General features: G+C 35.8%; 1 protein-coding gene, 1 non-coding gene and 1 pseudogene across 3 annotated transcripts in view; 1 reads left to right on the top strand and 2 right to left on the bottom strand.

Annotated features, from left to right (window-relative positions):
* The first annotated feature begins 14,236 nt into the window (after positions 1-14,236).
* Positions 14,237-14,367, top strand: LOC118606337 (annotated as a pseudogene).
* Positions 14,368-16,456: 2,089 nt separating this feature from the next.
* The window catches only part of AKAP7 (A-kinase anchoring protein 7), a 97,221-nt gene continuing 88,087 nt past the window's right edge, over positions 16,457-25,590 (bottom strand). Inside the window, exon 8 of one of the 2 annotated variants that reach the window (XM_016118395.2) lies at positions 16,457-17,600. In XM_016118395.2, the coding sequence (XP_015973881.2) occupies positions 17,395-17,600 (206 nt within the window). In that variant the 3' untranslated portion in view covers positions 16,457-17,394. Of the gene's footprint in view, positions 18,479-25,590 lie in introns of both variants that reach the window. The other variant, XM_016118397.2, reaches the window with a different exon arrangement.
* LOC118606520 lies at positions 23,337-23,441 on the bottom strand. Its single transcript, XR_004952486.1, has one exon. It is a non-coding gene; the product is annotated as a small nucleolar RNA U13 (small nucleolar RNA).

The following is a 25,590-nucleotide window of genomic DNA, read 5'->3' as shown; positions in this document are numbered from 1 at the left end:
AGTAGACATCTAGTATAGTCAGACTTGGAATGGGAAAAAAAAAACACTCCCTTTTTTTCTATTCCAGGAACTTGTGTTATTCTTTTGCTTGTTTACTGAATTTCTATCTAAAGCACTTAGTTCTTCCTACTCCTTAAATATATATACTCTAGTATGTATATATATATTATATATATGTATATATATAATATATATACATATATATATATTTCCTTTCCAACTTGAGATCACTCTGTGCCTAAATAGGAAGCTATGAGGTGTTCAAGACAAATTGTCAATGCTTTCACTCTATTAGAAATTCTTTAGTAGCAAGAAGAAAATACAAAACCAAGAAACTTCTTAGTTCTTTGAGCCCTAAATAGATTTTCAGCAACCCACTCTTCATCTGGACTTAGTGACATCTCCTTAAATATTAAAATAAATATTCGTAAAGCTCTGAGAGTTTGTAAAACTCTAGTAGTAACAATAATGCCATAAAATTTGATCTCACAGTTAACTTTAAGAAATCGCAAGTTTTAAAGAATTTATATTTTTGATGTCTTGAAAAGTTCTCGATGATAAGATAAAGGAAAATGCCATATTATACATACTTAAAAGTATGTGTTTACTAAAACCTTTTTAAATTCATTTACCTATTTTTTCTTTTTTATTTAACTTCAGGGAATGAGTTTTAACTTTCATTACAAAAATAGATAATGGTTGCATGAAGGGCACAATATTGCTTAAAATTAGGTGTTCTCTGAGTCATTTATTTGTGTAAGGCCATAGTTGTGTTTGTAATAAATATTGTGACTATTTCCCACAATGAAACTAGTATTGTCACACTTTATGACACAAAAATGTGTGACTTTGATTAGCCACTTACATTTTGCAGAGCATTCAGGTATGCTTTCTGGAAAAGGAAGGAGGGAAGGAAGAAAGGAGGAAAGGAAGAGAGGTAAGTGAGGAAGGGAAGGGAAGGAGGGAGGAAAAAAACTTGGTTTTGTCTGCAAGTAATCCACTGCCCTAACTTTACACAGAGCAGAGTCTGGCAGCCATCCATGCATATTTATTAGATTACTTAGAAAATAACTTAAATATTGTCTACCCTACCCGGTCGATTCTCAAATCATAAAGCCTGCCCTTAATGTGTAATGCATCAAATTATCCCTAACTCGAAGTTTTCTTTCCTCGAAAATTTTATTCTACATTTTCATTAATTTCTCCTTTTGTATCACATGTATGAGTCACTCTTGTTGGGAATTTTAGAGAAAAAAGGATCTGAGGAATCAAAAGTGGGTATTCTCATATTCTGTTGAAGTATAAACTGGATGAACTTTCTGGAGGGCAACTGAGCAATGTTCATCAAAAGTCTTTAAAATGTAAATAGCTTTGACCTCAAAATTTTATTTGTCCTGTTATCATCGAACACAGTCTAAATGTTTAGCCATAAAATATGTAATATATATTTTCTTAAAAGAAAAATTATTGGAAGCAACTCCATATCCTACAACAGGGGAATCATTCGAGTGAATTGATTTTAGTCCACACAATAGAATAATGCACAACCATTAAAAATTATAATGCAATATGTCTAGTGTGATTTTTCAAGCAGTTAAAAAAATAAGCAAGTCAAAGGTTTTATTTAACTGATTAGTTAATGAGAGATCGGTAAGATGTTAAAACTGGTCCAAAGGGCATTAGAAAAGGTAGTCATTTATGAGTAATTTAATAAACAAATGTTTAGATAAGATTGCTGAGTTAGAAATAAAATCGATTAATGTTCAAGAAGGCAATAAATTGTAATCTTTGGGATTATCACCATACCCCTACACCTGGCCTCAGCCCACCAACATGATAGAAATTATTTGTATCTCAATACAAATCTATAAATTAACTTCTGCCTCTACTGAGTTGTAAAATAGTCTGTCAGGCAATAGAAAATCAAACCCAGCAATAGCCTGGAAAGACACCCACTTATCTCTTTCTCCTATTTCTATTTCAGATGGTTTTTCTGGTACTACCTCCTAGGGTTAATGTGAGGTTTGTATGTGTTAATACTGAGTCTTTTCTGAGAGAGGTTATTGAAACATTCTTAAGTGCTCTTTCATTCTATTTTTTCCCAGAACATTGTGGGCTTGGGAGGTGGAACTCAACAACTTCTAGTGGCAAAATTTAAAACGCCTTGCACATTTGGACCAATGAGACAAACTAGGCAGTGGGAAGCAGAAAAAGGGAGAGCTTTTTAGAACGCAGATTTTTCAGCAGCAACGCAAACGAACTTGGAAGTGTCTCAGAGGAGGGTGACAAATGTTTCTCCAGTTAGAAACGGTAAATAGAAATAAATTCTATAACGGCCATATCTACTCTGTTAAGATTCATAAAAAATCACTTTTGCTTGCTTTATTTAATGTATTTCTTCAATTATGTTGTTTTCATAAGTTTTATAGCATATTATAACAGCTTTCAAAGTTTTATTTGTACCTTCAGTTCTCGCAACTCAGTTTTCCCATAGGTCTTAAATTTCTCAACCTCAAATTCTTCTATCACAATTATTTCAAGTACCCTCGTGGTTTGGCAAGTGTCTGTACTTCAGGATCTGTGCAATAGATCATAACCTTAAAATCTCCATTTCCCAATTTCTGTAATAAATATCAGTTACAAGAAATAATCCTTATGAAGGTCTGGCTAAAAGTTAGGGAAGCTATTTACTTTGATTGCTCTTATTTTAGCAAAATAGACTGCTAAGAATCTAATCAGAGTTTTAAATGTCCTCCCTGGAAAAAAAAATGAACATATATCATATAACATACGTATAACATTCTGTATATGATTTTAGGAAAGTTATTGAGCCACTGAAATCTCTCTATGAATCAATTGAGAAGACAGAAATAGACAGAATAGTATAATGAACCACCTCCTGTACACATCGCCCAACCTCAGTAGCTATTGACCCCAGGTCACTTATGTGCTGTTTCTATCTTAATCTGGCTTTAAATTAAGCTAGACCATCAGATAACCATGCATCTGAGCATCTGAGATATATTAATGGCCTCTGGACTGCTTTCACCAAGTAGCCCTTAGGCATGATTATAACTTCAGAATGCCCTAATGAATATTTGAAGTGACTTCTAGAGAAAAAAAAATTGCTTATGTACCTCATACAAATTTGTGTTGAGGAAGTTATTCACTCTATACCACTCCACCCCATCCCAAAGTTCATTACTGAGACATATACACTTTTCCTAAACTACTTCTTTGGGATAATCTTATGAATACTATGAATTCTGTGATAAGAATACTATGATTCCTATGAATCTTTCTGGTAGCATGAAAGAAATCCTAAATTTGGTGCCAAATCCTAGTGCTAATCCTTTCGAGTCCGTGTTAAGGTTAAAATCTATAGTACATGGTATATACTTAGTGACTGAATTCAATTTACTTATTCACATAATTATGGTGTCCTAGTAAGGAAACTGTTGTCAAAATATTTAGAAGATTGTCAAAGGAAATGGAAAAATCAATTTGCTTTCCTTGGTAAACACAGTGTTAATCACTCAGAGAAGAGAGACATCTTAATTTGTTCTTTCCATTGTTAATGCCAAATCTTGAAAAAGAGAATTGATAACTAGATTGGACAGATAGCAGAATTCCGGGTAACAGAAATTATATTAACTATGCACCTCGTGTCAGATTTCTTATCCAGTCTCCACTCAGTATAATAGAACCCAGACTTCAAACATGACTTAAACATGTCAGTGGAGAGAGGCAAGAAAATATTTGGAAGACCTTAGAAGCCTTCTGAGGACTGGTCGGAGATGTTCTTCGGCATCGCCCAGTACCTGAGGAAATCCTGCTACCATCAGTCTTAGTAACTGAAGTATTATGGAAAACAGACCTAGAGGTTGCGAAAGCCTTGTGATATCTTCTAGAAGGTTCACTGTTGAAAAGAAAATTCTGCCTCCCTAACATTTTATAATTAATAGTAACAGCAAAGGAGATCACCCAGTTCAGTGAAGGGTCTTTTTATATCTTAGCACAGACTTGCCTAGATCTGATAATAAGGTGAGCGCAAACTTACATGAGCAAGCAAGGGCCATCTGAGACGTATATCCAAAAGTAGCAGGAAAGGACATCCCTGAGAAAGGAAAATTAGCGGGGTTGGGTAGAAAGGGGAGCATCTGGTAGAAATGGAAAAATCATAAGGTATAAATCAATAATTCCTGGGCTGAAGGCCACCACTACAAATACCCTGAGTTTTGACAGTCCTGTTGGCTTAAGACTACATAATCAATACAGAGCCTACTATGAACACTGCCCATAGTGTATTAACATCCAGACTAGTGAAGACAAATAATTTACAAAATATTATATGTTCTGCAGAAAGCAAACCATGTTAACAAAGATTCCAGCTTCTTAGAATTATCACATGGATATTTCAACATCCCTTGCAGTATTACAGGCTCAGGGGGTCTCTGACATAATCCCACATTTCTCAGTTGGTTTGATGAGTCACATAGTCCATCGTTTAGGTATCTAGGGAACCCATTTCTCCAGGGATCCATTAGGATAACCTCAGAATCCACCTCCCCATAATCTGGCCAGAGTTTACAGTAGAAGAGTGTGCAGCTGCGCCTAAGGCCAGTTCTTTCACTTGTGCTCTATATCTTTACCTCAGCTAGTCCCTTAACGAAGAGAATCCTATCCTTTCTCTTTCCTATGTCTTCAACCTGACTCTCCATTCTGTCTTTTCACATTAAAAAGAAAAAAAGAAAATCAACCAATTTCCTCCTCATCTATTTCTCTTTCTCCCTCTTCTTTTTCATAACCCAATTTCTGAAAATGGTGCCCATTATTACTACATCTATGGCCTCATCTCCTGGACTATCTTCCACTCACTCTGCTGTAGCTGCCACCCCATCATTCCTCCAAAGGGCCCTCACTCAAGCTCAACAGTGTTGCTAAGCCCAAAGGCAATGATCAGCCTCTCAGCCACATCCTACGTGACCCTCCTACGTGACATTCCAGGCACATTGGCTTCTTTTGGTTTCTCCAGGTCTAGATTTCATACTTGCTGTCCTTCCTAGTAAGGGGCCTTATCATTAATTTATAAGTTTTCATGCATAACTATTTTGTTCATCTCAAACCCCCAGGATCTAGCACAACAGGCCTTCAATATATAGTTACTGAACAAATATTTTAAGTTACAGCACTTTTAGCAGGAGTCATTATTCTAACAGTATTTCTTTGTTCACAACTTTTCAATTTCCAAAAACTCACATCTTAATTACACATGAAATCTGAAAATAAAGAGGCCTTTGAGAAATTGAAAAGAGAACAGTGCTTATACATGGCAAGATAAGGTAAAACAAACAAACAAAAAAATCCTAGAGCTAAAAATTCCTAGAGGCTATCTAATACTACCCACACTGCACACGAACATTAGTGGTCTGCTGTGAAGAATACTGAAGTGTGGAAATGATTACTTAAGGCCTAATAGATATTAGGTAGCAGAGTCAAAGCTAGAACCCAGCTGTCCGTCCAGGATTGGTTCCAACGTGCAGATATGATGATGCTGTTTCAGTGATGGACCACTGGGGCTGAATATCAGCACGACAATTGCAGTTGCAGTCACTGCACATTTCTCTTGACTACTCTGATATAAAACTTGGTCAGACTTCAATTCTGTATGGAAATGTAATTCCAAATATGGAATCAACCAGGTGTCATCCACAAAACAAGCTCTAGACAAGAGTTCTAAATCTGTTTTTTTTTTTTGGTTACCATTTATTGGAACATTTTCCACCTCAAGATTTTGTTATTAAGCTGAGCAGCGCTGATTTATCTTCACTCTGGTCCCTCTGTGACTTTAGGCATATCACCACAGTGTTCATTCACCTAGTCATTCTTTCGTCATTTGCTTACTTAACAGCCCTCTTTTGAGCACTTTGTATCTGCAGGACATTGTGCCAGGTGCTAGGGAGGATATGATGATGTGCGAGATGTTGTCTAGCCTCAACAAACTTGAAAAACAAATGAGAGAAGAAAGGCCATTTGCATACCTCGGGATATAAATAAGCATGTAATCCAAATAACTGCAGGAAAAGAATGAGATATAGAAAAGAGGAAATCCTAAGAAAGAAGGAAAGACTACTCACTGAAATTTAGTCTTCCTGGATGAGTGTTTGCTCCTCCAGGACTAGGTCATGTTGGCGCTGTGACCTGAGAGTGATCAATGAGATTTGTTAACTATGTTATAACAGAAAGAGCCGGAAAAGTCACAGTAAAACTATAATTCTCAATATGTAAACTTTTATTCAGAGATTTTATTGAAATCCTTTGTGTACAAGGAAAAAGTTCCTGCTATTGAAGTCCTATAAGACACCTGAGGGAGAGAGAGCTCATTAAGCCAATGATTATATGAGCCTGCTCAACGTAATGACGGCACAGGGGAGAAGCATTCACCGCTGCTTGGAAGACAGCCAAACCTATACAATTCTAAAGAGATCCTCATTATAAAATTTCTAAATTCAAAAGAAAGTAACCCAGCCCAAAGACATAGTCAATTTGATTTACCCAACGAAGTATAGACCATGATCTACTCAAATTTTAGTCTTTAGTATAGTATTTTATCTTTCTCAAGTGTGAAAGACAAACCACTGAAGGATTTCCCAGTCCGCTCGGCACAACAGTTTGGGTATAAATAGGAATTATATTTCAAGGCTCTGCTTGGTTATTGAATAACTTTGCTTCTTGATCACAAACTGTTCATAATTTCAAATGTGAAATTTTTAATAAGCAAATAGAGAACACAGTCAGCCTCATGGAAATGTAATGAAAAATTAAAACTGAAACAAATTGATTTGTAATTGTAACACATTTTAAAGAAAACCCTAGGAAGTACAGAATTGAGCCTGTGGGCAAACCTGATCAATTCAAATGGCCCAATGTTAATTGTTTGAATAAATTAAACAAGTTTTCATACAGCCATTCTCCATTCTCTAATCCATCACATATATCCCACAACGGATCTGCTTCTTTATGGGATCATACCATTAAAAATGCAACAGGAAACCAGTCTGCAATGTGGACTGTTCCCCGAAAGCCACCTCTCCCCACCCGCCTCAAAGCTTGTGAGTGTGAAGGTGTATATGTGAATGTGTGTGAGGATAGCTGGAAATGAAAGTTGCTGCTTCTATTTACTCAGCAGGTATTGAACTTTCTATCTGCTAAATGCATTCAGCTCAGTGGGAGTTTCGAAGCTCAATATTAATTCTCTCCTTAAATAATGGTTTCCATCATATGAAAGAGCAGAAGTCACTAGCAAAGAGAATGTGCTGCTTACAATGGAAGTGGGAGCGCATTGATGGAAGCTGGAAATTCCCCTCGAGAAGTAAAATACAAACCATGGCTCGTCTCATCTTGTATAGATCCAACTCAATTTTGTGTTTCACATAATTGTTCTGTGCATCACAGCCTGTGCTGAATAAGCCTGTGGAGGCTTGAAAGGCCAGCAGTTTTCCAGGAAACAAGGAAATATGCTGCTAAGGATTATCACACCAACAATAGAATAAACTCAAGAGCTCAACTAACTAAAAAATTCAATTAAAAACTGAATCATTATGTTTCCATATGCAGAGACTAAGGGAAGTCTGTAGGGGGGTGAGTTTCCTTCCACCATTCCTAGAGGACATATATTGGAACATTCCCAAAATAGAAAAGGCAAATCAGAATACAAATGTTTTAAATAGATGAAGCTCTTGTAGATGAAGGAAAACCGTTTCAGAAGTATCTCAGTTACTTCTTCATTTCTTTTAGGATGTCAAGATGCTGTCCACATAAGTCCTACAGTAACTGAGTCTTTTCTGTCTTCTTCCTTTATCTTGTATTAAGCAAAGATAAACCTTCTTTTAAAAACACACAAACAAAAAAACTATGTATTATGATAAGCGAAAGAGCTCAATCTCTAATGGGTACATACTGTAAGATTCCATTTATGTAACATGTTGGAAAAGACAAGAATATGGGAGCAGAAAACAGACAGGTGGTTGCCAGGGGGGGGGGGAGGGCCTGAATACAAAAGGGCAGCTTGAAGATTTTCCTAGAAATATTAAAGTGATTCTGTATCTTGTCTTTGGTGATTACAAGGATCCACACATGTGTAAAAACACAAAACTGCACACCCAAAAAGTGAATTTTGCTCTATAGAAATGTTTTAATTGGTTTAGAAATTGAGGGCCTATTGCGTGCGAATATAAGATTCTCCTTGCTATCATGATGCTGGATTTTTAGCTTCTCACCTGGAGTATTAATCAGCATTATTATAGCATGATTACTTCGGCATCATTAGACCACTATTGTTTCCAGTTTCATTGTCATATTGTTACTTTGGTATCATCTAAGCTTCCTAAGCCTCTTACCTAAGTAATGTAACTCAAACTAAAGTAATTAATAGCTAAGTGTTAAGCATTCATTTTTCCTATTTCCTTTCATTTTGTTTCCCTAAATTTGGGGCCACTATTTTTAAATGCACAATTAGCAAGATACATAACTAGCAAAAAACATAAATAACACTACATTTTTGCTATCATATACCAAAAAGAACAAATTTTCTTAATTGTTCCCTCGCTCTTTCTTTTTTAAAAGAATAACCAGAAATAGTAAGGAAATTTTACTATTTGCATATCTTTGAGAAGGAATTTGTCTTGTAACTGGGTATCAATGATGCCCTGACATACAAACCTGGAGGGCATTATGCTAAATGAAATGAGCCAGACAGAAAAACAAACACTGTATGACATCAATTAAATGTGGAATGTGACTTTTAAAAGTCACATAGAAATGGAGGATAGGATGGTGTTTGCTAGAAGCTGACAAAGTGGGTAATGGGAAGATGTAGGTCAAAAGGTACAAACGTATAGTTATAAGATGAATAAATTGTGAGGATCCAGTGTACGGCTTGGTAAATACAGTTCATAATATAGTATCATATATTTGAAATTTGCTGAGTATTATCTTAAGCACCATCGCCAAAAAAAAAAAAAAAGTTAACTATGTGAGGTGATGGATGTGCTAATTATTTTGATCTTGGTAATCAACTACACAGTATATCAAATCACCACATTTTTATACTGTAAATAGGTATAATTATATTTATCATTTATTGATCAATAAAGTTAGAGAAAAATAAAATAAAATCAGCTTCTTTTTGGAGCAGTTACATTGATCAACAGAATTCAGTAAGTTTCAAGTGTACAATTTGACAGCAAGTCATATACACATTGCATTGCATGTTTACAGCCCAAAGTAAGATTTTTTTCCATCACCACATATTTGAACCCTTTTATCCCAATCTCCCTCCCCTCTTCCCTCTGGTAACTAAAAACCAGCTTTTCAAGTTCAAAAAAAAAAAAAAATTGATGCCAAGAATGTCCGCATTCTTTCCAACACCTCTGCCTAAGAACCCTTTCTGGGTGAGCATCTTCTATTTTGCTGTGTTTTGGGTAATAGGAGTGTCCACACCATCTCTTCCATTTACATGCCAAGTCTTGTCAATCTTGAACTAATAGCAAATCCTTAAGGTAAACCTTAGGAGGAAAAACTCTCTTCTTATGTGTGTTCGTCACTAAAGATCTCAAGACACTTTCCACGACCAGCTCTTAGTGCTTAAACACAGTACATATTTGCATCTCTACCCTTGAGAAGAGTGTATTCCTCTCCGTTCCCATTTGCCCTCCATCCCCTGACGTTTGTCCTATCCATCACAGTGACTCCCTTTAGCCCTATATCAGAGACCCTGAACTTTTCTTGAAGGCTGCCTTATTCCAACACTGTCTTCCAGTTTCCTAGGTCCTGACATTGGCTGAGTCCCTTGGTCTACATTTCCTAGGGTGCATTGATGGAAGTGAATCTCGATGTTCTTCCAGACCCTAAGTCATACTCTCCACAGGAAGCAGTTTCAACTATTTCTTGGGTATCCTTCCAGAACTTGCCCTATATGTATATGCTCTACACACACACATACACCTCTGAAAACACACTTATGAATATAGAAGCATATTGCTCATATTATCCTATGCTTTGCATTTTATTTAATATACTTACTGATCTTTATATATAACTATATCCACTCCATTCTTTTTAACAACCACATAATTGGTATGTACTGTAAGTTATTAATCAGACCTTTATTGATTGAATTTCAGTGATTTTCTTTGTTGTTGTTGCCATCATAAGCTATGGTACAGTGAACATCTTTGTACTTGTATTTTTTTGTAAACACATGCAAATATAATTATAGAAAAATTTTTGAAGTAGAATTAATTGTTGAGTCAACTCTTTTAGTTTATTCATCTTCATAAATTTCACAAAATTGACCTCCCAAAATATGTATCTATTTATATGCCTATCTAAAAGATGCAGGCGTTCCTGATTCACACAACCTCACCAAGTTCATATATTATCAAACTTAAATCTTTACTTAAATCTTTATTCTCTGATAGGTTTAAAAAAGGTACCTCATTACTGTTTTAGCTTGTTTTCTTTATTAGTGAGCTTCGTATCTTTGAATATGATATATAATTCTGACTAAGGTATGTTTTCTTCTGTGAACAATGTTTTTTGCTCATTCTAGAACTAAGATACTCTTTATGGCAGAGTCCTCAGAAAACTCATGAGGTAGTGGGGCACGGGGTCACCTCCTCAAGCCCAAACAAGTCCCATCACCATTCTATGTTTGCAGATGACCTCCAGGACAGCAGCAAAGGGTCACTTGTGTTTTAGGCTGTCCATCTCTTGGCACTTCCACCAGAAATGGGACAGATTTGCTCAACTCTTAGATTCCCCAGACTTAAAAGGGGTAGGGGTGTTACCATCATTCCAACTGGAACAAGACTAGGGCAGCATGGAGAACATGGTCCTGCCCACACCCTTCCTTTGTATCCAACTCTCTTCCCTCCCCTCCCTTTGCCCAGGTTTGAGGCTCTAACCCCTCTTGGTCAGAGGCAATGGGAACCTAATTCACTCAGTTGTCTTGCTGAGACTAGTTTGTTGAAAAAACAAGACTGGTGATATTATCCAAATACAGCTTTGTTTTTGTTTCCTCATCTCGTTAAACTTTATTCCATGTGAATAACCTTCTCTTTCACCAGGATAATTCTAGAGTCTCTCACTAAGGATCTCTGGACACCTATAACTGGCCCTTAGTGTTTAATATTTGCATCTCTATCCTTGAGGAGAGTGTATTCCTATCTCCTCCCAGTTTGCCCTCCATTCCATGCTCTGTTGTCCTTGTCCATCAAGGAGACTCCATTTATCCCCTGCATCAGAGACTCTGAACTTTTTGGTGCATAAATCCTCCACTATCTATAGTTCATGTGATGTACTCATTTTCTTTTGTCTATTTATCGCATTCTTTTGGTTTAAATGCTCCACTGGACTTTTCTTTGTATTTCCTTGCGTCAACTCAGGCAGCCACCTTTCTCCAGGTTTCAGTAGCACCTTAAAGGAACAGCTCTTCCTTTCTACCATGCCTCTCGGAAAAAATATTTTTCCTACATTAAAACATTTCTATATTTCTAACATATCTCTAATATTTCTTATATTAAAACATTTCTACATGTTTATTATAAACATTTTATATTAAGCATGTTTAATCTCTAATATTTCTTATATTAAAACATTTCTACATGTTTATTATAAACATTTTATATTAATGTAAAATATTTAAAATTTTTTATGAAATGAACAAGAAATAGCCTTGTTATTATTTACCTAATAATCATACGTCAATATGTCAGATTGTTTTAGAATTTGGAGGTCACCTTCTCTTGTTAGTCTCTAAGTCTGTCCAGAGAATCCTGTAAACAAAAAAAATTCTTTCAACAAGACATCACTACCATCACAATGGATCTTTTCAGCCATTTTCCATGTGTACTAACTAGGTGTTTTAACCCATATCACATAAATATGCAGGTGGTTTTGTTTTCCTGTTTCCATCCAGGTACCTGATAGAGTGTCTGCAATGCCTCAATGAGCATGTTCTCTGTAAGCCATAACAATGGGCACAAGAAGGAGCATTTTAAACTCTTATGCACTAAGAGAACACTAACAGTGTGCTCCTCCTCTCCCTACCCCCCACCTCCCAGGAGTTATGTTGGCTACATCTGGAAGGGATCTGGGAAATGTGGGGGGCATATTGAGTCGTTGCAATCACTAGAATCTGTTACTGGTATTTAGTGGCTGGGAACAGGAGTGATAACTTCCTACAATGCACAGGACAATCCCACACTACAAAGACGTGTCCGATTCAAAATGCCAATCATGCCCTGTTGAAAGACTGGCGTAGTGGAGGGTAGCTTGTATTAGTCAGGATTTTTAGTTGTAAACAACACGAATGAACGTTAGCCATTTTAAGTGGCAATGCAACTTTATAGTAAAGGCCAGGCACTAGCTCAGAATCCTCAGAAGGCCCGATCATGCCCGGCGGCTGAGCAGCAAGAAAAACGCCTCACTGCACTGCCAGGTTGTTCCAAGGGAACCTTGCTGGCACTATCCTGTGCCAGTGTGTACTATCTACAGAGGGTATAGCAACCCTCCGTAGAAAAAAAAAAAAAGAGCGCTTTTGTCACAACTGTCATCCTTGCCAGAATGGATTGATTCTATGCAGGGTCTCTTCCTTATCTGATGGGGCTCAGATCACATGTCTGAACCCCAGTGACAAAGAAGGCTGAGAACATGAGTTCCTGGCCTCTACCTTGGGATATATCCCATGGGGAAGCAAAGCTCACGTGATAGGAAGTCTCCCAAATACAGGAAGGGTGTTCAAAAGATGCCGTGCAGTCACTAAGTATGACAAATGTTCAGGAAGTCATTAAAAGTTATCGTCACATTCTCCTCCATAAAGACACTTCCCAAAGCATGGACCTGATGAAAATAGATTCCAAATTTGTCTTCCAGAATCTTAAAAAGATGTACTTGGTTTCCCCCATACTGTTGCATAATTATTGTATTTTATCTACCTTAAATACCATATATTTTTTGGATTGGTGCATACATATCAATTGTTTCCTCTTTCAACATTGTGATACCTGTCTAGCTATATGACTTTTATCTCTTTGTCCTCTCATCTCCTACAACTTTATATATCCCGTATGAGCTCTTACGATTTTTTTTTAAATTATGGGTAAGATATCGTATATGTAGTTTTAAAACTAACCAAAGTACAGTGTACTTTTGTTCAAAGACATAATCATGATGACATTGTGCCCATGTTTTGGCAGAAAGTGTAGGGAATAACCTAAAAGGTTGTACCTGTTGACTTAAGAGCAAGCTATATGCCATATAACTGCTTGACAGGACTGCAAGCAGATGGATCAAAGAATATAACACATAAATATATAAGGCAGTATCATAGGATAGTGGCTTTTCAGAAATCGTTTGAACCACTAAAGCGAAAGCAACATAAGTTTACAGGAAACAATGAATTAGTTTTATTTTCCTGTCTTTGATGCTACAACAGAATTTCATGGCCTTCTAATAAGTGACTAATGATGGGATATGTAGAGGAATAAATATTGCAGTTTATATTTTAAAATCATCCTAAATTGCCTGAATTTATCAGTTACATTTAATGGATGCAACTAAGTAGTTTTGAGCATGTTACACTAGAGATGATAACAGCACCTTCCTTTAGTTCTCAAATTACCTTATAAACACACCATATTATCCCCAAAACAGTGATCCAGGAAAGAAGTGCTGTAGATGGTGTCAGCATTTTAAATTCACTGACTCAGAGTGCTCTAATTGCTCGAACATTCATTTTTACTATGAATGAAATAATCCAGGTGTTTGTCTTATTAGCATGAGTGCTATCAAATTCACATGTGGACTTGGAAAATATTTTTTTAAGTACACTGGGTTTATTTCTTTTCTATATGAATTCTATCTGGAAAAATTAGAACTCAGGAGTGTATCTATAACTTGTTCAAGATAATATTATAGGAGATGAGATTTGAAAGGTATAAAAACAACGCATGATGATAGTGTATCCATTCATTAATGTTTAGAGATACTATAAGTTTGTTGTCTTTAATTATATAATGAAATAAATTTTTTATTAAAAATTATTGAGGGCGACATTGATCAACAAAATCCAATGTTTAAAGTGTACAATTCAACAGTTGTATACATACAGCATTGTGTGTTCACCATCCAGTTAGATTTCCTTGTCACCAAATATTTGACCCCTTGTACCCTTAGCTTTGTGCAGTGGCACTATCATAGCCAATGAGGTTTATCTAAGGTGCGATTATTGATAATTAAAATAAATTCTTAATTTGTTATATCATGTGGTAGTTGGTTTATGTATCTGTGATTGACTGCAGAGGTTCAAGCATATCTCATTGGCCATATGTCCGAAATTACGTCTGGAATATGAAGTTAAAACTGCTTCAATTACCTCCTATGGGAACATTTGGTTGCTGGGATGACTGGCACATTTGGGGTTCTGGAGAGAATAGTGTGAATCTTAAGTATGCTCTAAATATAAATCTAGTTTACCTCCAAGGCATATAGTTAGTCTAGACTGAGAAGATTAATTCAATAATAATCTAAGATTCTACAAAATGTGACCAAGTTCAAAGCTGAATCTTGTTCTGCTGTCAAAAACACTGCTTTTTAACATCCCTTAAAACATTCCTATAGGATCTACTATTTTTCCAATGACTAGAGTGTTGGACCCTGGTTATGAGTATGTGCCACAGGGGTTTCCCTATGTGAAAGTGACAAACCACGCAAGCGAAACAGAATGTAACGTCTCCTAGAATTCCAAGCCTCTTATTGACAACAGATGCACTTAGAGTGACCCGATCAAGAAGGCTTCATACATGGGTAGCTGAGACAGTGGCATCAGCGCAAGTAGACACGTTGGTATAGTCACAAAGAATCTAAGGTCCTTGGAAATCGCCTGGCCAAAATGTTTCAAATGATAGATTGAAAACTGAGGCTCAAAAAAGTGAGTTAGTTTGCTTGAAATCACTTAGCAATGGTAGACCCAGGTCTAGAGGCCACAGTTCACCTTCTTTACCAAACCAACAGTCTGTCCCCAACCATGCAGCCTCCTGTCAGAGGATGAGGCTACGTAGCATACAGTACCAATTCAGGACATGTGACACATTCTGGCTATGTGCCCCAATGAGCAATTCTTATATGACTCTGATTAATGGGGAAAAGGTCATTTTAATATTTCAGATCCCAAACTTAGATTTTTAGAAATTAATGTCTTATTAGATATATTTTTTAATGGAACCATGAAGAAACTGTTTTACTGTATACTTTTCATTATCTTAGCAACAAGCCATCATAAATGAAGATTTCATTGGTAAGTGTTAAAATGTTTAACCCCTAAATTAGATATCTGGGTTTTTCCTCAGTTCTATCACATTAGCTGACTGCTCTCACATATATACGTTCACAGAACTTCAGGGCTGCAAGGGCGCTGGCTCAAAGAGAGTGACTTTCCCTTGTTATACATCCGTAACTTCAGAAATGCATTATACTTGGTGGAGAAAAGAAATGCATTGTGGAAAGGATATAGCTTTGAAGTAGATCAGATCCAAGTTTAAATTTAGACCTACCTTTTATTAACTTTATACATAGCCATTTAACCATTTAGAACACCAGTTTCTCAGTTTCCTTTCTGTAAAATGGTTCTAGTAACTTCTGCTGTCAGGATTGCTAAAGGGAAGAAATGTAATAACATGCCTAAATTACCTGGGACATAGCCAATCATTTAACAAATGGAAGCTATGATTCTTAACCAAAGGAACGGGAAGACACGTAATACTAGATTGCAAAAAAAAAAAAAAAAATGTTATTTTAGTCTTTCATGTTGGAAAGATTGGAAGAGCTCCTTTGCTGAGATGTGCTCTCTCTCCTGAAATATTGTTAACTTAGATTATGGGACAGTGAAAATAACTCTGAAACTTTGAGATGGAGACCTGGGTTATAGTTCAGGTCCAGTTCCCTAATAGCAATGTGGCTTGGATAAAGCTCTCAACCTTCTTGAGTTTGTTTCTTCATTTGAAAAACAAGGCAACCCCCCCCCCACCCCAAATACCTCTGCTTCCTCCCTTACGAACAGTAAAGCTCTTCATGGTAAGCAGCTCGCAGGTCTTTGTACCTAGGTGGACCTGCTCCTTGCATCTTTGCTACTGTTACTTCAGTGACACATTATTAGAAGTTTATGAGAAGCCGTTTTGATTTTCTTTACATTTAATGTTCTGTTGTTAACTCTCTGTGAAGCTGACTAATTTGCAGTGACTTAAAAGTCTAAAGTTGAAGATGCTCTGATGACTGTGCTATTTTAGCGTGAAGGATAAAAACATCGAGGTGAAGAAAGAGTGAAACATCACTGCTACTGTTGATGACGTCATTATACCAACACAGATCCAACAACTTCCAAGAGTGAGAAAGAAAATGCAACCAGGGAAAACAATACATTTATTAAGAAGCATGAAAATGCAAAAAAAAACCTCATTTATAAATAAAGGTACTATAATCTACCCAGTGAAAAAATAGCTAAAATCCATGAACAAAATGGATTTTATTTTTGAAATGATTACATATTTGATCTCCAATAACTTTCCCCTTCATTATGATCTCTTAGTATCAGCAATTTCACAATGGTCGTAGAAAAAGCTGTTACCAATGATTATCACATAAGGGGAAATTTTTTGAGAATTTTCTTTAAAAATGAACCAGTGCAAACAAATTCAGATTATAAGGGATACAGTTAAGACCTGGGCTTATATTCAGAAAAGTAGAAAATAAAACCCCAAACATTTATTCATTAAGAAATTAAAAAGCAAACAGTTTGATCACTGAAAAATAATACATATGGATATTATAAAACATTCTTAACTAGCGATTGCAATAATTACATTTATAAATGTTGATTCAAGTACTAGTATTCAATTAACATTCAAATTCCCATTAAAGGGTAACTATAGATATAGACACATTTAGACAATAATTCTTTTAATTAATATAACAACAAAAATCACGTCAAGAGGAAGCAAGTGACCCTTAAAATACTGTATTTTTTGTCTGTAAATGATTTTTCACAGTCTGTATATTTTATCTATGAGAACCCCATAAACATTTTACAACAGCTAATTGATAAGTCCTTTATATAAAATAACTTGATAATATAAACAAACATTCCAAACACAATTTAGGTTAAAAAATAACAGGGCAGAAATCAGTTTCTTTGGCAAGAAGTTGTTAATTCCTTACCAAATGTTGGTTTGCTGTTGTGCAGATACTATTAGAAGACTTCTTTGGTATTTACCAAAGAGCTACTTAATAAGCTGAAAAGAGTCCATAAACTAGGGTACCATGACAGCAACACACAGTTTATGTCAAAGTTGCACTGAAATCAACATCGTTTCCTTGATTACTGCTGTTAATGGATCGTCCTTCAAATAGCTCCCTCCTAATTTTGGCCTGAGTTTCAGGTTTTAACAAAAGTTCTTTTATCTGTTTCACTTTGGACTTCAGACCCATCCTTTCTCGATGCAAAGCTTCATTAATTAAGTCCTGGATTCCAATAGGTCTCTTGCCTACAGAAAAAAAATTTATAATACAGTTTACGTACCAATGCCAATGAAAAACATTAAATATGGCACACTGTCTATCAAAAGAGGGCTTAAAAAAACCTTTAAAATGTTGCCCACATATTATAGAAAAGATTGCATTTCACCAAAAATATATAATTTACCTGAAACAAATTAACTGTAAATAAAGATCACTGCATAGCCACAGCATACATGGGACAGACATGAAACATTATGGACTAACTACATGAATAATAATTTCGACAGTGATTATTTTAAACTTAGCACTTGTTTGCTGTGTTTGTGTTCTGGCCTCAGATAAAGTAGTCAGATGCCCTGCTAAGCAATATAAATGGCAGTGTTCCAATTATGGCTAGGCCCCTTCCATAGCCTTTAATTTGAATCCATGAGCTAGAACCCAAAGTTCTCTCTCCCTTGGCCGTGGCTGAGGGCAAGTGAAACCTGGGCCATTCTTCATTCGTAAATTAATTTCTGTGAGTCCCAGCACTCCATTTCTCTTCTGTTGTGTTTCAGAAATATAAACACATCAATCATGAAAGTATTAGGTAATCTCCACAGACTGGACAAGAGACACTTAAAGAGTACACTGCAAATCAGTCCATTGACTCAGCAGAGGGGAGAAGAGATGCTTGTCACGGAGCAGTGGGGCCTGCCTGTATTTGGGTCTCATTTCCTGTTGTTGTCACTCTCAGTGCCATTCCTATCAGCCTCTTCGGTTTTCACAGAGATCCCATCCCCTGGCTTGTTTTTGTTCTGTGTTTCTTCCAGATACTGCTGGACAGCCTTGAGCACTGCGTTCTCCACCAGTCTCTTACTGAGCCTTACCAGTTCAGCATCATCAGGCTCACCTCCATTCTTATCACCTACATTCCACAATAGAGAAGAGAGGTCACTGAGATCATTTTACCAAAGGAACTCAGCATGCAGGGGCCAGCTAGTTCAGTTAGTTTACAAGAGTAAGTATCAATCTGGTACACTGAATCTGTAAATCCAAGAACACTGGCTTGGCTTTTCATTTGGTATTTGCAGAAGCAGGAGACTGCCAATTCCTGAAGACTTCAGATTGAAAAGTAGTTTTTAAGACCCAGTCTAGAAATACCCTATCTAGAACACGGAAAGTTTCCCATTTCTACATGGAATTTTTGTTTTTCTTTTACCCAAGGCTGATTGCTACTATTAAAGTTCATGTGCCCATCACCTAGAGCCTCAGATGTAAATGCACCAACTAGATTGGTGTCTCCTTTTCCTTCTCCACTACCAAATACCAAGTAGTCAAGATTTCCCTATCTGCTAACTACTTAGGATCACTAATTTTAAAATGTTTGGCCTATAGGTTTGTTATTAATAAACTCTCAGCACTCCCTTGAAGATAAAGGCAGTTACTGCTTCTGGGAACTGGTTTAATATAAGCTTGTAATACTAATATTCTTTTTAATCTCAGTACTATCACTGCAATTTAAAAAACAGGAAACTCTTCAAGGAGAAAAACTGTTAGGCTTATGTGAGTAAATTACTAGATGTTAATATTTAATAATATGCAGTGCTATCACTGCAATTTAAAAAATAGGAAACTCTTGAAGGAGGAAAAGAGTTTTAGACTTATGTTAGTAAATTATTAGATGTTAATATTTTGCTTCCATGCTAGTGATAATCAAGGTTTGATTATTCTTTCATTTTACCGTAAAAGGGCTGGTTTTAATCTATTCTCATGGCACACATTTCCCACTTGTTCTCTTCCTTGTCTCTGTTAACTGGGTAAAAGCACAAGGGAGCTCATCGCTCACGTCCATTTAGTCCCTCATCTCCTTCCGCTGAGCCGTAGTCACAGCACATGGCAGGAGGCAAAGACATCTCAGTACCTAAATATATTATACTAACAGACCTCAAGGAAGTGATAGACAACAATATACTAATAGTAGGGGACTTCAATACTCCACTTTTAACAATGGATAGATCATCCAGATAGGAAATCAGTAAGGAAACACTGGACTTGAACTATATTTGAGACTAAATGAACCTAACAGATGTATCAAAATACTCTATCCAACAGCACCAGTGTATGCATTCTTCTCAAGTGTGTATGGAACAGGACAGATCATATGTTAGGTCACAAAACAAGTCTCAGCAAATTTTTTAAAAGACTGAAATTATACCATCTTTTCTGACCTTAACAGTATGAAACTACACATCAACGAAATGAAAACTGGAAAATTCACAAGTATGTGGAAATTAAACAACACACTCCTAAACAACTAATGAGTCATAGATGAAATCGAATGGGAAATCCAGAAATATCTTGAAATCAACAAAAATGGGAATACAACATAACAAAGCTTATGAGATAAAGCAAAAGCAGTACTAAGAGAGAAGTTTAGAGCAACAGTGCCTACATTAAGAAAAAAGAGGAATATAGTCAATAATATTGTAATAACTTTGTACTACAGTTACTAGACATCGTGGTGATCATATCATAAGCTATATAAATGTTAAATCACTATATTGTGCTTATGAAACTAATATGTGTGTAAACTATACTTTAATAAAAATGAAAAAGAAAAATATCTCAAGTTAACAACTTAATTTTATATTTCCATGAACTAGAAAATGAGAGCTAAACTCAAAATTAACTGAAAAAAGATAACAAAGATAAATATTGGAGCCGAAATAAATGAAAAAGAGAATAGAAAAACAATAAAAAAGATCAATGAAACTAAGTTTTTTTGGAAAAGGTAAGAAAAATTGACAAATCTTAAGCAAGAATTGCCAAGAAAAAAGACAGAGAGGACTCAAATAAATAAAATTACAAATGAAAAAGGAGATATTACAACTGACCCACAGAAATACAAAGGAACATAAGAGACAACTAAGAATAATTAAATGCAAATTAATTAGACGAGCTAGACGAAATGGATAAATTTCTAAAAATATACAACCTTTTAAGTCTTAATAGTGAGGAAATAGAAAATCTGAACAGACCAATAACAAGTAAGACAGAATCAATCATCAAAAACATCTCAACAGAAAAGCCTAGGACAAGATAGCTTCATAGCTGAATTTTACAAACATTTAAAGAATTAATGCCAATTCTTTTCAAACTCTATCCAAAAATGAAGAGGAGAAAATACTCCCAAACTCATTTTATGAGGTCATCATTACCAAAGCCATATAAGAACACTACGAAAAAGGAAACTCCTCTCAAATTTAAATGCAAAAATTCTCAACAAAATACTAGCAAACCAAATTTGACAGCACATTAAGAGGCTCATACACTATGATCATGTAAAAATTATCCCTAGGATGCAAGGATGGTTCAACATACGCAAATCACCCAATGTGATACACCACATTAACTCCAGTAAGATAATAGGGTTGTTTTTGAGTTTAATTCCAACTCAGTTTCCAAGATGCCTCTCAGGTCAAATGATCTGTGGTTTCTCTTGGTCCATAATGAAGTGTCCCTGTTACTTCAAACATTAAGAAATTTAAAACACAAGAATCATCTCGTAAAACGTTAATTTTTCCTTCTGACACTTCCATTTCTGTTTATTTTTTACTCTCATCCAAGTCAACCAAGCTCAAAACAAGACTGCCACCATCTTTGACCCCTTCCTTTCCCTTGCCAACTCACTTAATCATCTGTTCTTCACAATTTCTCCCTTCCTCGATGCATCTGGTATAACCTGTCTATATTAATATTTCTAAAATGTCCCTATTATTTCTCTACTATCTCTACAGGAAAATTTAAACTGCCAAGGCTTTCCAAAATTTACTTTTGGTGAATGCCCACCACTACAGAACTACCACTCAGCTTCCGACATCTCCTCAGGAACCTCCATACCACTTTCTATTTCTAAGCAGCCCTCCTCCCTCTCCCCATTTTAAATTCCACCTACTCTACGAAGCCTTCCTTGACTAACCAGCTGGAAGTGATGAGCTTCCTCAATTCCAATAAGTCCCACTGCATGTATAGTAGATGGTCATTTGGTCATTCATTCAAGTATGTACTGAGGAACTACTATATACATGGCTATTTTAACTTATGGGGGATACAGCAGACAAAAAAAAAAAAAAGCCCCACTAGTTTTCCTTTCTTAATTTCTTTACAAATTGTGAGCATTATTTATTAATATGCTTATTTAACAACTACTAATTCACTATCTGCTCTTATAAGACATAGTCATAATTACAGAAACCATGCTCTAGGCTTCTCAGTTATTTCCTGTTCTTCTATTGCACAGAACAGTTTACTGAACCCAATAAGGGCTCAATGAATATTTGTCAGTCGAGTGAATTGTTCATTAAAGTCCTTGCAGGAAGTAGCAACATTTTTAAAAGTTCTCATCTTCCTATAAGGATAGCACACAACGGCCAGAAATTTAGATTTAATATTAAATTTAATTCAAGAGCAGAGGATTCCAGAATAATCCGAATATCCAATTTGCTTGATAATCCTGGTCAGTATGCCAAAATACCCAGCCTATGAGACAAATATTAACTATCTATAATGACAAATTAATCAATCAACCAAAAGAATAGATTTACAAATAAAATATTCCAGATTTGTCCTGAAGCATTGCTTAACCTAATGATTTGACATAAAGCATCCTCAGACTATCAAGGTTAGCCTAGGATAGAGTCTATCAGAAGGCTCATCACAGAGCACGGCAAGAATGCAGCAATTTAAGAAATGTGTATCTTCATTGCAGTGTGTCCCACCTTTAGCAAACTTAATTCGGCTTAATTAAAAAGAGGCATCTTAAGTTATATGGTATTTTTCTCCTGCTTACGAATTAAATAAAGGTATCTGTCTCCCACAGTGACCTCTAAGATACATGACTATATTCATTTTACCTGAAACCTAGTTAACAACGGCAGTTCAACATGCCACTGCAAGGTACATAGACTATCTTTTGATATTCCAACAAAAGTAAACATAGAAATATTCCCAATGTATGCAATAAATTCTTGATAAAAACATTTCTTTCTTGGTCTACTTGGGTTACTTAATATCATGTCTATTTAAAATGACAGATTATCCTTTATCTTCAACATTGTTATTTTAGACTCTCTCCAGAATATCTTTGATCTATTTCTTAGGAGAATACTAAAAATAGAGAAGAAAGGTAGCAAAAAATTCTGTTACGCCCACTAACCCAGAACTGTCCCTACAAAAATACACTTAAACTTTCCGACAAACTTCAACTAAGCAATTCTACTTTCTTAAGAGCAGAAATATCATTAATTTATGGTATTATCAATGATTCTATTTTTGTTTATATTTAACCAGAGATCTCTGATATCAACACAGTATAGGAACAATATTTATTTTTGTGGTAAAAAGAAAGAGAGACAGTGAGAGAGGGAGAGGGAGAGGGAGAGGGAGACAGAGAGGGAGAGGGAGAGGGAGAGGGAGGGAGGGAGGGAGGAAGGAAGGAAGGAAGGAAGGAAGGAAGAAAAAAGAAAGGAAGAAAGAAAAAATGATAAGTGAACTCATTTGTGGTAGCAAGAATATTTTCTACCTACTAGGATAATTTGGGGTCAACATTAATGTGGTTTGACTGTACTAATGTGTGAACTAACCAAAAATTAGTAAATTGGTGTTACATGAAGGGCTCCAGGAATCACCCCCCCCAACCCACTACCATTATCTAGGTGCCTAAATATCCTGACAGTAATAAATCACACTAACATATTGATTGATTGATTGATTGATTGATTTAATGCCAGACGGGTAATGCGCCAATGTCATAAGGAGGTTTAAGGGAGGCACATCTCACACAAAAAGCGTGACCACCCAATCATCAAGCTTACAAACTACAAAAGAATCACAGTACTAATTTTTTTTTAAAAGAGATCCAAAAACATCTTCATTACAATGCCAGGTAAGACAAAAGGAGAAAGTGCAACCACATTAAAAGTTCTCACTTGTTCCAATCAAAATCCCAACAAATTATTTTGTGAATATCAATAAACTGATTCTAAAGTTTATATGGAGAGTCAAAAAACAAAACAAAACAAAACAAAACAAAAACCAAAAAGAACCATACTGGCCCAGACAAGACTGAAGAACAACAAAGCTGGAAGAATTACCCAAGCCTACTTCAAGACTAATTATAAAGCTATAGTAATCAAGACAGTGGTGCTGGCAAAACAACAGACACAAATCTCACTGGAACAGAAGAGAGGGCCCAGAAATAGACCCACACTAATACACTCAACCAACCTTTGAAAAAGTAGCAAAAACAATACAATGGAGCAAAGCTGATCTCTTCAACAAACGATGATGGAACAATTGAACATCCTTAAGCAAAAAAAAAAAAAAAAAAAGAATCTAGACATAGACCTTGCACACTTCACAAAAATTAATTCAAATGGATCTGAGACCTAAATATAAGACGTAAAACTATAAAACTCCTAGAAGATAACAGGAGAAAACCTAGATGACCTGGGGTATGGCAATGTCTTTTTAGCTACAACATCAAAGACACATTACATGAAAGAAAAAAGTGATAAGCTGCACTTCACTAAAATTAAAAACTACTGCTCTACGAAAGACAATGTCAGGAGAATACAAGGCACAGATTGGGAGAAAATATTTGTGAAAGACACATCTAATAAAGGACTTATCTAAAATATGCAGAGAACCCTTAAAATTCAATAGTGAGAAAACAAACCAATTGAAAAATAGAGCAAACATCTTACTACATACCTCACCAAAGAATATATACAAATGGCAGAGAAGCATATGAAAAAATGCTCCACATCATAAGTCATCAGGAAATTGCAAATCAAAATGAGATATCACTACGCACCTATCAGAATGGCCAAAATCCAAAACATGGATAACACTAAATGCTGACAATGATATGGAACAACAGGAACTCTCATTCTTTGCTGGTGGGAATGCAAAGTGTTTTAGCCACTTTAGAAAACAGTTTGATGGTTTCTTACGAAACTAAATATATTCCTATCATACAATCCAGCAATCGCACTCCTTGGTATTTACCCCAAAGAGCTGAAATTTTATGTCCATACAAAGCCTGCACATGGATATTTATAGCATCTTTATTCATAACTGCCAAAACTTGGAACCAACCAAGATGTCCTTTATTAGGTAAATGGATAAACTTTGGTATATCTAGATAATGGAATATTATTCAGTACCAAAAACAAAGGAGTTATTAAGCCATGAAAAGACAATAAAGAACCTTAAATGCATATTACTAAGTGAAAGAAACCAATCTGAAAAGGCCACATACTGGACAATTCCAACTATATGACATTCTGGAAAGGGCAAAACTATGGAGACCACAAAAAGATCAGTGGTTGCCAGGGGTTGAGGGGAAAGAGAGAGAGGAATAAATAAGCAGAGCACAAAAGATTTTTAGGGCAGTGGAAATATTCTGTATGATGCCATAATGATGGATACATGTCATTACACATCTGTCCAAATCCACAGAATGTACATCACCAAAAGTGAACCATAATGTAAAACTGCAGACTTTGTGATTACAATGTGTCAATGTAGGTTCATCAATTATCTTTGGGACTTCTCTTTTTCAGTCTGTAACGTCAGTTCTCTGAGTCCATACTATGACACACACTGTGCCCCAAACAATTTCTGCAGTAATGCTGTCATTTCTTATTGAAAACCTTGGTGATGTGATGGAACTACTGGTAGTGCCAAGATAGAACTCCTAATATGCATGTAAGGATGGAAAGTATGATAAACAATGAGCCTGAAATCCAATTCTGCCATTTTCTACCTGCACAGCCTTGTTCACAATCTTCCCAAATCTAAATTTCCCTTTAATAGGCCACTCATGTGGATAATATACCTTGCCTTGCTATTGTAGGCATTAGAAATAAAGTATAGAAAGTGTCTACCATTGTGCCTGGAACACAGTAGACTTTCAAAATATGGCAATCATTTTATTAGTACATTTTATCTATGTGTTATGATTAAGAAGAATGT

The sequence above is a fragment of the Rousettus aegyptiacus genome, unplaced genomic scaffold, assembly GCF_014176215.1.
Source record: "Rousettus aegyptiacus isolate mRouAeg1 unplaced genomic scaffold, mRouAeg1.p scaffold_m13_p_1, whole genome shotgun sequence".
Classification (NCBI taxonomy): domain Eukaryota; kingdom Metazoa; phylum Chordata; class Mammalia; order Chiroptera; family Pteropodidae; genus Rousettus; species Rousettus aegyptiacus.
Note: the sequence above shows the minus strand (reverse complement) of the source record. Positions and strands in the feature narration are given on the sequence as shown.